At 40.5% G+C, this 16,294-nt stretch overlaps 1 protein-coding gene across 1 annotated transcript in view; it reads right to left on the bottom strand.

Moving 5' to 3' along the window:
* Nucleotides 1-465, bottom strand: part of NCL (nucleolin) — a 14,917-nt gene extending 14,452 nt beyond the window's left edge. Inside the window, exon 1 of the mRNA XM_053710303.1 lies at nucleotides 312-465. Coding sequence (XP_053566278.1) covers nucleotides 312-329 — 18 coding nt within the window. The 5' untranslated portion in view covers nucleotides 330-465. The remainder of the gene's footprint in view (nucleotides 1-311) is intronic.
* Nucleotides 466-16,294: the final 15,829 nt, after the last annotated feature.

The following is a 16,294-nucleotide window of genomic DNA, read 5'->3' as shown; positions in this document are numbered from 1 at the left end:
ACTGACCGATAAAATTTAATTACGTATCGCGACACTTTAAGGCCACGTGGGGTGACGTAAAGCGCACATCACTAACCAAGCGCGCCTTTACTGTAACCATTTGCGCATGCACACAGACAATGGCCCGCTCGCCACAAGATACCCATGGTGCAGATTTGCTCTGTTAGAGAACGTTGCAAATCTACAAATACATAGGTAGACGTTTCCATGATCACGAAATACAAATACGCAACTATATATAAAAAATAAAACAGAAGGTGCCCATTTATAGGTGTAAATGATGCATACAAACCAGCTTGACAGATATTTACCTTAGCGAGTTTCACCATGGTGGTTGTTTATAAAGTTTCTGTTGATCAACAGAGGCAAATATCTTAGCTGTCCTGCCTTGATGTGAGATGGCTGTGACAAGAAACCGAGTGCACGCAAAGCTTCCGCGGCAGTGCTAATAAAGACTACGTGTCACGTGTGTTACGATAGCCAATCTGTGCAAGGCAACATATTAGAACACCCCCTTCGTTATACAGCCAATCCTATTTTGCCGAACATGCAACCAATAAGAATTGAAATGCTTGTGATGGAGCGCAAGGTGAAAACCAATAAAGTAACGTTGTAGGTGTAAGCCAATTCGCGTGTAGTAATGGACGGAGCTGTCCAATCGGGTATCGCGGTTTGGACCTCGTAGCCATTTTGATTAAGTCTACCATGTGTTTTTTCGGATACGGAAGATGGCGGCTCCCTGTATGATTCCCACGTGGATAACCAACAGTGTATGCCATGGTCTATGTGTTCCTGTATTCTAAATTTTAGCTGCATGTAGCTATAACTCATTCATTAGGACGTTACTGTATACTGTTGTATTTGTACTTCTGAGTGTGACTGGAGTTTATATATTCATGCGGCGGCTTCTTGGTACCAACAGAAATAAAGTCTATATCCCGGCCACGGTATACGTCAATGAAGTGTGTGTCATTTCAAACTAAAACTTCCCAAAAAACCTGAGCATTTTTACCATCACTCAATTTAAACAGAAATATACAGTATCAGTAGGGTTGCCGGTATTTTACCAACACGACCAGTATTTTTAAAGGTTAATATCAATGTATAAAATAATGAATAAATATTGAAAGAAAGCCCTTGTCAAAATGAAACGCCTTCTGAGTGTGATGAATACAAGTTATAAACAAATTAGCATTTAACCTTTTAACGCCGTTATGCCGTTCTATTCCGTCATATTTACACTGGGCTTTAAAGCCATTATGACGGAATAGAACGTCATAACAAGCGGCTGTCCTGAAGCCTTCTGCGCTTCAAGGACTTGATCGCGGTCTGGAGGGCGTTCCTAGGGTTGTAGGGACGCCCCCAGATGCGATCCAATAATTGAAATCTTGCGATCGTATGCACGATCGCGTAGTTTCAATTTGTCTACATCGGAACAGGTGTTCCGATGTAGACACTTTAACCCTGTCACGAAAGGGTTAAAATCAGTCCTATCAGCTTTAGTTTTTGAGTTATGTGGTTAATTAGTTATGCAAATTTATGTTAATTAACATGGCCCCGGTATTTTTTTCCAAAAAAGGTGGCAACCCTATTCAGCTATATATATTTTTCTTTTACAAGATATGACGAGTCCACGGATGTCATCCTTACTTATGGGATATCGCTTCCTGGTCAGCAGGAGGAGGCAAAGAGCACCACAGCAGAGCTGTATATATAGCTCCTCCCTTCCCTCCCACTCCAGTCATTCTCTTTGCCTGTGTTAGTGATAGGAAGAGGTAAAGTGAGGTGTTAGTAAAGATTCTTCAATCAAGTTTTTATTATTCTTTAAGTAGTACCACTGAGTGCTACTTTGCTCCAGGGTGTAGCCTAGACCAGATCAATCTCTACAGGAAAAAAGAGAGAATTATTTGGTGGCTTTTAAGCAATAGGAACTGGTGGGACATAATTCTCACTGCGCCTCCTATATTTATTTGCTGCCCTATTCCAGATAGCCTAAGTTCTCTTAACTCAGGCTTATCTTGTTCCACAGGGCTATGGGAGGAAGAGAGAGAGAGACCTCTTACACCTGCTGGACTGCCATGCTGTTGCACAGCTTCGAGGTAAGTGCTAACTTTATTTGTCTGGGGACACATTCTCTCAGAAGAAAGTGAGCACTATTTTAATACATTCACATGTCAAGGGCTAAGCTGTAGATGGGCTCCTTATTGTGATGGCCTGAGGTACATTGTACAGACTCTGGGGCTGGATGGAGTCAGTGTTACATTTCGCCCGGCAAAATTATTTTTTTTCCATCCCATGTTCAGGACTAAGATTAATAGGCTCCTTATTGTGATGGGTAGCACTATATTATAGAGACTTTGGGGAGTATGTATACCTACTGGGAGTTGAATAGCTTTTATTTCTGGTCGGAAGTCAGAAGGTTAAAGAGTTAATAGCTTTCCACGCAAGGGACAGGTCAGACTACACTGTAAATATTGTGTGCGCGCTGAGAACTCCCAGGGTTCAAACCCGGTCTTTAGAAGTGCATAGTGATGTTACATCAGTCGCTAGTGCAAAGCAATACTTATAGTCCTTAAAATCGTTGTTTGCTTTATTTGAATTTTGTTCCCGGTGTCAGATCGCCATGGATGTTAATGGCTACCGGGTGAGTGGGAAAGGTGACACCCACGATGGGCGGAGTTTTCTTCCCGCCGTTTTGAGCTCCTTACTCCATCTCTGATCACGGTAACAGTGAGAGTGATGGGAAATGGAGTACTGTTACGCCCACGAAGGGCGGAGCTTCACACGCATGGGTTCTTTATCCATTAAATATGAGTACCGTCGCTAGTGGGGCAGAGCAATTTTCTCAGCTTAGTGGCGATTAGTGCTAGACATATATAAACGTCATGACAGATGTGTTAGTAACCTCGGTTGGCTAAACTCTTATGGATGCTTGAGCAACTTTGTCACATTAATTAAGGTTAAGCAGGTCCGGTACTGTGTGTTTGCTTCTTGCATGTCAGTCTACAAAGCACAATAAACACATGGTGAAATTTTTCTCTGTGATCTTTATTTTGCAGATTCCGTTGCTTTGGTCAGTGTTATAGGGCCCTACAACAGCACATAACAGATAATTTTCTTTTAAATTTTAAAGAAACAGTACTGTTCTTTTTCTACATGTCACAATTTGATACTATGGTGTCCAGATTAATTTTGAACCACAGGCAGTTCTCTGCGGTTTCTTACAGTGTACATAGTGATGTTTATTTACACTAAGATATTCCTGTAAAATTTAAAGTCACAGTAACGTTTTTTTTCTGTGTAAATTTTAGTAGCAGACTTGTAACTGTTTATTTGTTAATTCATCCTTGTGGGCTGTAGGATGATAATCAAACGCACAATAATGGGTTAATTTGAGATTTAAAGAGACAGTAGCGTTTTATTCTATGTACTTTCTCATAAATGAATGGCCCAAACGCATGTATAGAATTTCTTTTCCGCTAAGGGCACAGTATTGCTTTCCATGTGAAAAGATTTATTGATTTTGCATTTAACTCCTCCTCCAATTTGTCCTTTATTTCAGTACAACGGCAGGGCTAGAGGAATTGTTTTTGATACATGATTCTTCCATGTTACTGAGAATCTCATTTTCAGTTGGAATGATACTTAGGTAGTGCCTATATTTCATAGACCCTTCTACGGCAATTCCTGTTTGGAAGTTTGTCTATGGCCAAAAATTTCTCCTATAGCTTCCATCGAAGTTTTATGGTCGACAGCTTGTGCCCTGCTCCCTTCATAATCCATTCAGGGGTTGGGACGCATCCTATATTTTTACATAGGGTAAAATCATAGGCATTTCCTATTCTTGCAACAGCTGAATGGCTTCACGTCCTTCCTTAGAGGTTAGTCCTCTGAAGAATTTTGTAAGGGAGCACCCACCAGGGTTTACTCAACCATCTGTGTTCTTGACTACTGTCACAGGTGTGATGGTATACTGGTTGGAAACATTGTTTGAGACTCTTAGTCATCCCCGGCGAGGTTCACTCAGCCTTTCAGCCTTCTGAGGTTGATAAAATGAGCAGCGCCTTGAGACCCTTACGGGGGATTAACCGCGCTTTGCAAGTACCTAATACATACAATGGCAAATGTTATCCAGCTCACAGAGCCTTAAAAGATAGCTCAGCATGCTAAGTCACTTTGGCTGAGGTATGTAGCAATCCAAGGGTTGCAGGTTTGAGTATTTTCCCTGGATAAGATCCAGGACTGAATTCATCTTTATATTGGCTAATAGGGGATCAAAATCCCCGGGGACTTAGTGGGTAAGCAAACGGCCTACCAGATGGAAGGCCAGCAGTTTGAATCCAGCCTCTGTCACCTGGTTTTGGAAGGTGTAGTTTTGATTTTCTACAAAAATTTCTATACCCTTTATTTTAATTATTCTCTTCCTTCCGGTTGGATAAGAGAGATTCAGGACCCCTGGGCATTTGAGATAGTGTCTCAGGGATACCAGCTGGAATTCGGAAATTCTTCCCCCAGAAGAAGGTTCCTTCTTTCTCGATTGTCTGTAGACCAGATAAAGAGAGAGGCGTTCTTGCACTGTGTAAGAGACCTCCCCTCCATGGGAGTCATCTGTCCCGTTCCTACTCAGGAATAAGGACAGGGTTTTTTTCTTCCAACCTGTTTGTAGTTCATAAAGAGGAAATCTTCAGATCTATCTTAGATCTCAAAAGTCTGGACAAGTTTTTCAGAGTTCAATCGTTTGAGATGGAAACTATCCGTACCATTCTTTAAGGGACACTGAACCCAAATTTTTTCTTTCTTGATTCAGATAGAACATGCAATTTTAAACAACTTTCTAATTTACTCCTATTATCAATTTTTCTTTGTTCTCTTGCTATCTTTATTTGAAAAAGAAGGCATCTAAGCTTTTTGTTTGGTTTAGGCTCTGGACAGCACTTTTTTATTGGTGGATGAATTTATCCACCAATCAGCAAGGAAAACCCAGGTTGTTCACCAAAAATGGGCCGGCATCTAAACTTATATTCTTGCATTTCAAATAAAGATAGCAAGAGAATGAAGAAAATGTGATAATAGGAGTAAATTAGAAAGTTGCTTAAAATTGCATGCTCTATCTGAATGACGAAAGAAAAAAAATTGGGTTCAGTGTCCCTTTAATTGATTCAAGGTCAACTTATGTCAACATTGGATTTAAAGGATGCATACCTTCATTCCTATCCACAAAGATCATTACTAAGGTTCTTGGGTCTTTATTGGCGGTTCTACGACCCAGAGGAATCACAGTGGCGCCTTATCTGGACGACATTCTGATCCAGGCGTCATCATTTCAACTAGCAAAGTCCCATACAGACTTCATACTTTCCTTCCTAGGGACCCGCGGGTGGAAGGTAAACTTGGACATGAGTTTGTGGGTTCCTCAGACACGAGTACCCTTTCTGGGAACTCTAATTTTATCTTTTCTGCGAGAAGGATTGGAGAAAGGGTTCTCAGCAAGTTCCTTAAAGGGACAGATTTCTTCTTTATCTATTTTGCTACACAAACGTCTGGCAGATATTCCGGATGTTCAATCATTTTGTCAGGCTCTGACTAGAATCAGGCCTGTGTTTAGACCTATTGCTCCTCCTTGGAGTTTGAATTTAGTTCTTAAGGTTCTTCAAGGGGTTCCGTTTGAACCTATGCATTCCATAGATATTAAATTGGACCATAGACCCTTCTACGGCGATTCCTGTTTGGAAGTTTGTCTATGGCCACAAATTTCTCTTATAGCTTCCATCAAAGTTTTATGGTCCACAGCTTGTGCCCTGCTCCCTTCATAATCCATTCAGGGGTTGGGACGCATCCTATATTTTTACATAGGGTAAAATCATAGGCATTTCCTATTCTTGCAACAGCTGAATGGCTTCACGTCCTTCCTTAGTCTAATATCCTTAGAGGTTAGTCCTCTGAAGAATTTTGTAAGGGAGCACACACCAGGGTTTACTCAACCATCTGTGTTCTTAACTACTGTCACAGGTGTAATGGTATACTGGTTGGAAACATTCACCTAGATTTAGAGTTTGGCGTTAGCCTTCAAAAGCAGCGTTAAGGGGTCCTAACGCTGCTTTTTACCGCCAGCTGGTATTTAGAGTCAGGCAGGAAAGGGTCTAACGCTCACTTCCTCACCGCGACTCCAGGCTACCGCAGATCCCCCTTACGCCAATTGCGCATCCTATCTTTTCTATGGGATCTGCCTAACGCTGGTATTTGGAGTCTTGGAAGAAGTGAGCGGTAGAGCCTCTACCGACAAGACTCCTACCGCCAAAAAAAAAGTCAGTAGTTAAGAGCTTTATGGGCTAACGCGTGAATATAAAGCTCTTAACTACTGTGCTACAAAGTACACTAACACCCATAAACTACCTATGTATCCCTAAACCGAGGCCCCCCCACATCGCCGCCACTATAATAAAAAAAATGTAACCCCTAATCTGCCGACCGGACACCTCTGCCACCTACATTATACCTATAAACCCCTAATTTGCTGCCTCTAACATCGCCGACCCCTATATTATATTTATTAACCCCTAATCTGCCCCCCCCAACGTCGACGCTACCTAACTACACTTATTAACCCCTAATCTGCCGACTGGACCTCGCCGCCACTATAATAAATGTATTAACCCCTAAACCACCGTACTCCCGCCTCACAAACACTATAATAAATAGTATTAACCCCATAATCTGCCCTCCCTAACATCACCGCCACCTACCTACAATTATTAACCCCTAATCTCCCGCCCGCAACGTCGCCGCTACTATAATAAAGTTATTAACCCCTAAACCTAACTCTAACCCTAACACCCCCCTAACATAAATATAATTTAAAATAAATGAAATAATATTCCTTAAATTAACTAAATTAATCCTATTTAAAACTAAATACTTACCTATCAAATAAACCCTAATATAGCTACAATATAACTAATAATTACATTGTAGTTATTTTAGGATTTATATTTATTTTACAGGCAACTTTGTATTTATTTTAACTAGGTAGAATAGCTATTAAATAGTTAATAACTATTTAATAGCTACCTAGTTAAAATAAGTACAAAATTACCTGTAAAATAAATCCTAACCTAAGTTACAAATACACCTAACACTACACTATCAATAAATTAATTAAATAAATTACCTACAATTAGCTAAATTAAAATACAATAAAATAAACTATTCTATAATACAAAAACAAACAAACACTAAATTACAAAAAATAAAAAAGAATTACAAGAAGTTTAAACTAATTACACCTAATCTAAGCCCCCTAATAAAATAAAAAAGCCCCCCAAAATAAAAATCCATCCAGAGCGGAGCCATCTTCAAAGGAGCCGACGCGGACCCATCCTCTTCAACCGACGACTTCCCGACGAATGAAGGTTCCTTTAAGGGACGCCATCCAATTCCGATTGGCTTATAGGATTCTATCAGCCAATCGGAATTAAGGTAGAAAAATCTGATTGGCTGATGCAATCAGCCAATCAGATTGAAGTTCAATCCGATTGGCTGATCCAATCAGCCAATCGTATTAAGCTTGCATTCTATTGGCTGTTCCGATCAGCCAATAGAATGCAAGCTCAATACGATTGGCTGATTGGATCAGCCAATCGGATTGAACTTCAATCTGATTGCCTGATTGCATCAGCCAATCAGATTTTTCCTACCTTAATTCCGATTGGCTGATAGAATCCTATCAGCCAATCGGAATTGAAGGGATGCCATCTTGAATGACGTCCCTTAAAGGAACCTTCATTCGTCAGGAAGTTGTCGGTTGAGGAGGATGGGTCCGCGTCGGCTCCTTTGAAGATGGCTCCGCTCTGGATGGATGAAGATTGAAGAGGTCCGGTCGGCAGATTAGGGGTTAATAAGTGTTGGTAAGGTAGCGGCGACGTTGGGGGGCAGATTAAGGGTTAATAAATATAATGTAGGTGTCGGCGATGTTAGGGGAAGCAGATTAGGGGTTCATAGGGATAATGTAGGTTTGCGGTGTCCGGAGCGGCAGATTAGGGGTTAATAATATAATGCGGGTGTCAGCAATAGTGGGGGGCGGCAAATTAGGGGTTAATAAGTGTAAGGTTAGGGGTGTTTAGACTCGGGGTTCATGTTAGGGTGTTAGGTGCAGACTTAGAGAGTGTTTCCCCATAGGAAACAATGGGGCTGCGTTAGGAGCTGAACGCTGCTTTTTTGCAGGTGTTAGGTTTTTTTTCAGCCAGCTCAGCCCCATTGTTTCCTATGAGGATATCGTGCACAAGCACGTTTTTCCAGCTTACCGCTACCGTAAGCAACGCTGGTATTGAGGGTTGAAGTGGAGCTAAATTAGGCTCAACGCACCCTTTTCTGAGCCTAACGCAGCCACTCAGACAACTCTAAATACCAGCGTTGTCTTAAGGGTGCGTTGGGAAAAAAAGCAGCGTTAGCTACGCAGGTCTTTACCGACAAAACTCTAAATCTAGCGGATTGTTTGATACTATTAGTCATCCCCGGTGAGCTTCACTCAGCCTTTCAGCCTTCTGAGGTTGATAAAATGAGCAGCGCCTTGTGACCCTTATGGGGGATTAACCGCGCTTTGCAAGTACCCAATACATACAATGGCAAATGTTAACCAGCTCACAGAGCCTTAAAAGATAGCTCAGCATGCTAAGTCACTGTGGCTGAGGTATGTAGCAATCCAAGGGTTGCAGGTTTGAGTATTTTCCCTGGATAAGATCCAGGACTGAATTCAGCTTTATATTGGCTAATAGGGGATCAAAATCCCTGGTGACTTAGTGGGTAAGCAAACAGCCTACCAGATGGAAGGCCAGCAGTTTGAATCCAGCCTCTGTCACCTGGTTTTAGAAGGTGTAGTTTTGATTTTCTACAAACATTTCTATACCCTTTATTTTAATTCTTCTCTTCCTTCCCGTTGGATAAGAGAGATTCAGGACCCCATGGCATTTGAGATAGTGTCTCAGGGATACCAGCTGGAATTCAGAAATTCTTCCCCCAGAGGAAGGTTCCTTCTTTCTCGATTGTCTGTAGACCAGATAAAGAGAGAGGCGTTCTTGCACTGTGTAAGAGACCTCCCATCCATGGGAGTCATCTGTCCCGTTCCTACTCAGGAATAAGGACAGGGTTTTTTTCTTCCAACCTGTTTGTAGTTCCTAAAGAGGAAATCTTCAGATCTATCTTAGATCTCAAAAGTCTGGACAAGTTATTCTATGTACTTTCTCATAAATGAATGGCCCAAACGCATGTATAGAATTTCTTTTCCTCTAAGGGCACAGTATTGCTTTCCATGTGAAAAGATTTATTGATTTTGCATTTAACTCCTCCTCCAATTTGTCCTTTATTTCCATACAACGGCAGGGCTAGAGGAATTGTTTTTGATACAGGATTCTTCCATGTTACTGAGAATCTCATTTTCAGTTGGAATGATACTTAGGTAGTGCCTATATTTCATAGACCCTTCTACGGTAATTCCTGTTTGGAAGTTTGTCTATGGCCACAAATTTCTCCTATAGCTTCCATCGAAGTTTTATGGTCGACAGCTTGTGCCCTGCTCCCTTCATAATCCATTCAGGGGTTGGGACGCATCCTATATTTTTACATAGGGTAAAATCATAGGCATTTCCTATTCTTGCAACAGCTGAATGGCTTCACGTCCTTCCTTAGTCTAATATCCTTAGAGGTTAGTCCTCTGAAGAATTTTGTAAGGGAGCACACACCAGGGTTTACTCAACCATCTGTGTTCTTGACTACTGTCACAGGTGTGATGGTATACTGGTTGGAAATATTGTTTGAGACTATTAGTCATCCCCGGCGAGGTTCACTCAGCCTTTCAGCCTTCTGAGGTTGATAAAATGAGCAGCGCCTTGAGACCCTTATGGGGATTAACCGCGCTTTGCAAGTACCCAATACATACAATGGCAAATGTTATCCAGCTCACAGAGATAACAGCCTCTGTCACCTGGTTTTAGAAGGTGTAGTTTTGATTTTCTACAAACATTTCTATACCCTTTATTTTAATTCTTCTCTTCCTTCCGGTTGGATAAGAGAGATTCAGGACCCCATGGCATTTGAGATAGTGTCTCAGGGATACCAGCTGGAATTCGGAAATTCTTCCCCCAGAGGAAGGTTCCTTCTTTCTCGATTGTCTGTAGACCAGATAAAGAGAGAGGCGTTCTTGCACTGTGTAAGAGACCTCCCCTCCATGGGAGTCATCTGTCCTGTTCCTACTCAGGAATAAGGACAGGGTTTTTTTCTTCCAACCTGTTTGTAGTTCCTAAAGAGGAAATCTTCAGATCTATCTTAGATCTCAAGTCTGGACAAGTTTTTCAGAGTTCAATCGTTTGAGATGGAAACTATCCGTACCATTCTTTAAAGGGACACTGAACCCAATTTTTTTATTTCTTGATTCAGATAGAACATGCAATTTTAAACAATTTTCTAATTTACTCCTATTATCAATTTTTCTTTGTTCTCTTGCTATCTTTATTTGAAAAAGAAGGCATCTAAGCTTTTTGTTTGGTTCAGAACTCTGGACAGCACTTTTTTATTGGTGGATGAATTTATCCACCAATCAGCAAGGACAACCCAGGTTGTTCACCAAAAATGGGCCGGCATCTAAACTTATATTCTTGCATTTCAAATAAAGATAGCAAGAGAATGAAGAAAATGTGATAATAGGAGTAAATAAGAAAGTTGCTTAAAATTGCATGCTCTATCTGAATGACGAAAGAAAAAAAATGGGTTCAGTGTCCCTTTAATTGATTCAAGAAGGTCAACTTATGTCAACATTGGATTTAAAGGATGCATACCTTCATTCCTATCCACAAAGATCATTACTAAGGTTCTTGGGTCTTTACTGGCAGTTCTACGACCGCGAGGAATCACAGTGGCGCCTTATCTGGACGACATTCTGATCCAGGTGTCATCATTTCAACTAGCAAAGTCCCATACAGACTTCATACTTTCCTTCCTAGGGACCCGCGGGTAGAAGGTAAACTTGGACATGAGTTTGTGGGTTCCTCAGACACGAGTACCCTTTCTGGGAACTCTAATTTTATCTTTTCTCCAAGAAGGATTGGAGAAAGGGTTCTCAGCAAGTTCCTTAAAGGGACAGATTTCTGCTTTATCTATTTTGCTACACAAACGTCTGGCAGATATTCCGGATGTTCAATCTTTTTGTCAGGCTCTGACTAGAATCAGGCCTGTGTTTAGACCTATTGCTCCTCCTTGGAGTTTGAATTTAGTTCTTAAGGTTCTTCAAGGGGTTCCGTTTGAACCTATGCATTCCATAGATATTAAATTGTTATCTTGGAAAGTTTTATTTTTGGTTGCTATTTCTTCTGCTCACAGAGTTTCTGAGCTTTCAGCATTACAATGTGATTCTCCTTACCTTATTTTTCATTCCGATAAGGTAGTGTTACATACCAAACCTGGTTTTCTTCCTAAGGTTGTTTCCAACAAAAATATTAATCAGGAAATTATTGTTCCTTCATTGTGTCCTAATCCTTCTTCTAAGAAGCAGCGTCTGTTACATAACTTGGACGTGCCATGAAGTTTTACTTGCAGGCGACTAAAGAATTTCGACAATCATCTTCCTTATTTGTTGTTTTTTCTGGAAAACTTAGGGGCCAGAAAGCTATGGCTACCTCTCTTTCTTTTTGGCTGAAGAGTATCATCCGTTTTGCATATGAGACTGCTGGACAGCAGCCTCCTGAAAGACTTACGGCTCATTCTACAAGGGCTGTGTCTTCCTCATGGGCATTTAAAAATTATGCTTCCGTTGAACAGATTTGCAAGGCTGCAACTTGGTCGTCTCTTCACACTTTTTTTCCAAATTTTACAATTTTGATACTTTTGCCTCGTCCGAGGCTGGTTTTGGGAGAAAAGTTCTTCAAGCAGTGGTGCCTTCCGTTTAGGTTCCTGTCTTGTCCCTCCCTTTTATCCGTGTCCTATAGCTTTGGTATTGTATTCCATAAGTAAGGATGAAATCCGTGGACTCGTCATATCTTGTAAAAGAAAAGGAAATTTATGCTTAACAAAAGGGTACAAACGTACAGAGAATCTCCAGTAAACAGATGATGGTGCTGGTTATAAAGACAAAATTGTATGCGTATGTATATTAGGCAAACCCTGGGGGGTAAATAGCTTAAATAGTGGAGGGTATCGTGGCTATAATACTGCTGTGTCTTGATGCTGGCAACAAACGGAACTCGCTACTTACAGGAATGTAGGCACACCCGCTCGACGGGGAAACAGTAGCATCCAGACAGTCCTGTTCCAGGTAGTAATAACCAGGTTACTCCTTGACCGGTAAGCCAGTTCAGCGTTCTGTGCCTTCTCCCTCCTCGAGACTACACGACTCGGCGTGCCAGCACTCCCTGATGACGTAATCCGACGTCAGCTGTAAACAGAGATCCCAGCTACATTACCATCCTCCACATCGTAGCAACACCCAGGGCGCATACAACAACTCACGGCTGCAGGGCACTGTTAGACAGAAGGGCTCCTTACCCTTCTCGATAAATAGAAAAAATAAGTCCAGAAAGCTCCCACTTGAAAAAATAAAAGTCCAAACTTTATTAGAATCCAATTAGTTAAAAAGCATATGGAGGTAACATCAAGGATAGGGGGAGAGACAAATAAGTCTTACATGTTTCGGCAAGAAGTAGCCGTAATCATAGACATAAATTCGTACAGGTGTCACCCTTATTAACAAAGGTAAAATGTTCCCCATTGGTTAAAACATAACACACCCTTCCCCTACCTCCCTTGCAAGAGAACAAAAATTAACCATTTAAGCAGCGTAAACATTTTTCTATCATAAATATACAAATACAAAGTGTATTGGGATTAACTCAAAAAATGTGCTTTAAGTAATCCTGGTTAGTGGACTGCTATTTATAGGGTAAGTAAACATCAGAGCATATAGTAATCAATTACATAAATAATGTGAACAAAAAGAACAGCTCAACTAGGCTGCATTATATATATCCTTGCTGCAGGTTTAAACAATTAGCAATATATATCACATTTATACAGTATCAATATTCATATAGCTCATGAATCAATATATACAGGCTGTCCCAACTAACACTTGACAAAAGTTAAACTTAAAGTAGGTCCCTAAAAAGAGAAATAATAAATCCTATTTACAAAGAGTCAACAATCTATACTTATAAAGCACCAAAAAGAGGAAGTGTATGAAACAATTTTGACATAACTATCATTGAGATAAATAAACTTCTAATCAAAATAAGGCAAGTAACACTATCAACAGTTGGGAACTAGCGTTAAAAATACCTATTCCCAAAAGTTGATAATATCATTTTCTGAGTTAAACCCATAAGGGGTTAAAGTGCACATCTTATTGATCCAATAGACTTCTTGTCTAGCAAGAATTGACCATTTATCCCCTCCCCTCGGGGGTCTGTTTATGGTCTCTATTGCATTCCATTCAAAGGTGCGCACATCACCCCCGTGTACAGTAATAAAATGTCTGGCCAGTTCTGAGCAATCAATCTTATTCTTGATATATCCCAGATGCTCACGTATCCTAGTACGAACATCACGGCTAGTCATGCCAATATATTGTAATTTGTGACTCGTACATCCAATCAAATAGACCACAAAGGTGGTTGAGCAATTAACACATCCCTTGGTATTGAAATTATCATTAGTAACATAGGAGGTAAAGCTTGGTCCTACTTTAATGACATCACAGGCCTTACAATTTTTCCCACACCTGTAGGTTCCATTATGCCTTAACCAAGAACTCTGATTTTGAGGGGCCCGAAGTTGGCTGGGGGACACCATATTGCCCAAAGATAGATTCCTCTTATACACAAACCTGCAACCATCATTAACAACATCTTTCAAGAGATCATCTCCATATAATATGAGAAGATATTTTTAATGATGTTGCAGATTTGGTAATACTGCATAGAGTATTTGGTAATAAATAATGGTTTATTATCATTTTGACTTCTAGACTGTCTATTAGGACCATTGTATTTTAAAAGACTGGATTGATCAGTTTTATATGTATCCTCCATTGCATCATTAATGACCTGGACCGGATAACCTCTATTCTCCAGTCTTTTTTGTAGTGCCTGGGACTCAGAATAAAAAGTAGCATCATTAGAACTAATTCTCCTAGTTCTTAAACTGTCCTTTGGCGATCCCCCTAAACACATGTCTGGGATGTGAGCTTGAGGAATGCAATATGGAATTACCTGCAATAGGTTTACGATAGATATTAGTTTCTATCCTCTTAGTGCACATATTGAAGCTCAGTTCCACATCCAAGAAGTGTATTGTGTTGGACCGCCACTCATAGGTAAACTGGATATCAGGAATACAAGAATTCAGATATCCTACAAAATCCCTGGCTTCCAGTTCAGAAAAAGTACCAATGAAGATCAAATCGTCTATAAATCTCTTGTAGTACAATATCCTCGCTGAGTGAGGGTTCATATGTCCTAGTAGGTACTTATATTCCATCCAGCCCATAAATAAATTAGCATATGAGGGGGCGAATTTCGCCCCCATGGCTATGCCTTTTAACTGGACATAATGAACCCCCTCAAAACGAAAATAATTGTGCTCAAGAAGGAATTTTGTAGCCAAGACGATAAACTCTTTGGTTTAGTCAGAATATTGTGTTAATAAGTCCAAAAAGAATCTCAAAGCCTCTAGACCTAAGGAATGTGGTATTGACGTGTACAGGGCTATGACATCCACTGTTAGCCATGTCATACCTTCCACCACCTGCACAGTATCCACAAGGTTGAGCATGTGAGTAGTATCCCGTAAAAAACTGGGAAGGGACATAACCAAGGGCTGCAGGATACAATCTATCCACTCTGATAGGTGTTCAAACAATGACCCAATTCCAGCAACAATTGGTCGTCCCTTAACATGCTTCAAACTCTTGTGGATCTTGGGCAGGTGGTGGAATATAGGCACCACAGGATCAGAGACAAACAAAAACTCAAAGGTATCTTGGTCAATAATACCCAAATATAGAGCATCATCAAGGATAGATCTCAATCTGTTCTGATACAATCTAGTAGGGTTAAAGCTGAGTGCTTTATATGAAGAGACATCACTCAACTGACGTACAGCTTCATTCACACACATATCCCTATCCATCACCACAATATTGCCGCCCTTGTCGGCCTGTTTGACCACTATTGACAAGTTATTTTGCAGAGATACAATCGCTTCTCTTTCTTGTCTACTTAAATTTGAGTGGTCCACAGTTGTGGTTCTGTCTAGGGCATGTAGGTCTTCAACTACTCTTTTGTGAAAGCTCTCCAAAGCTTTACCCCTAGATTGCACAGAATAGAATTTGGACTTACTTCTAAACTTAGGGGTATGTGTATATACCATATCAAGATCAGTACATTGTTCCTTTTCCAGAGATTGGAGTGTAGTCAGATCACACATCTCATTAAAATTCAGGAGTGAAATTTGTTTGCTAGTATCAACCAGTTCAGAATTATGAGAATCCTCTCTAGGTACACCCTCATTTGTAAAATGCCTACGCAAAGTTAGATTGCGCACAAATTTATTCAAATCTAAGATAGTTTGAAAAATGTCAAATTTTCTAGTTGGACAAAACCCTAGACCAAGATTTAAGACTCTAATTTCTGTAGCACTCAAATTATAATGATATTAATAACCAAGTAATTCTTTACTTCTTGGTTGCTCCTCTGAGGGAGTATCTATTTGCCCCTCTTATATTGTTGGCTATATCTGTCCCTCCTCCTCCCTTTGTTTTTAGAGCTGACCGAAAAACCTGGTTATTAGATTGGGCCACATTAATTGTGTCTTTTCCCTCAAGTGTTGATGTACCACTTGCTGTACTGCCCACTATGCTAGTATTCTTAGGGACCGCTCCTGGATGTATAGCTTGATCATTACCAATAGGTAAACCCTTACTTTGGTCATTATTGCATACAGTATGAGTATTAACTTGACTATACTGAATCAAAGGTGCATGTGAGGGTGTATTGTTAACTGTAACATTCTGACCTGCATTAGTTTGGATACTATCTTTACTCCTAGCAGTTTGTACATTTTCATTTTCAGAATTTGAACCCTCATCGTAGGAGGTAGAGAAGTTAGAGAGGGAATCATCATCTGTACTTTCATGGTCATTCTTAAAGGTCACCCTTCTTCCTCTATTCCTCCTTCTCCTCCTCCTACGATTACTCCCAGTAGTAGCTGATACAGTATCTTTACCATCACCATCCTCATTTTCACGATTAAACCA

This window comes from Bombina bombina, chromosome 4 (genome assembly GCF_027579735.1).
Source record: "Bombina bombina isolate aBomBom1 chromosome 4, aBomBom1.pri, whole genome shotgun sequence".
NCBI lineage: Eukaryota > Metazoa > Chordata > Amphibia > Anura > Bombinatoridae > Bombina > Bombina bombina.
The sequence above is the reverse complement of the archived record's forward strand: the minus strand, read 5'-3'. Positions and strand labels throughout refer to the sequence as shown.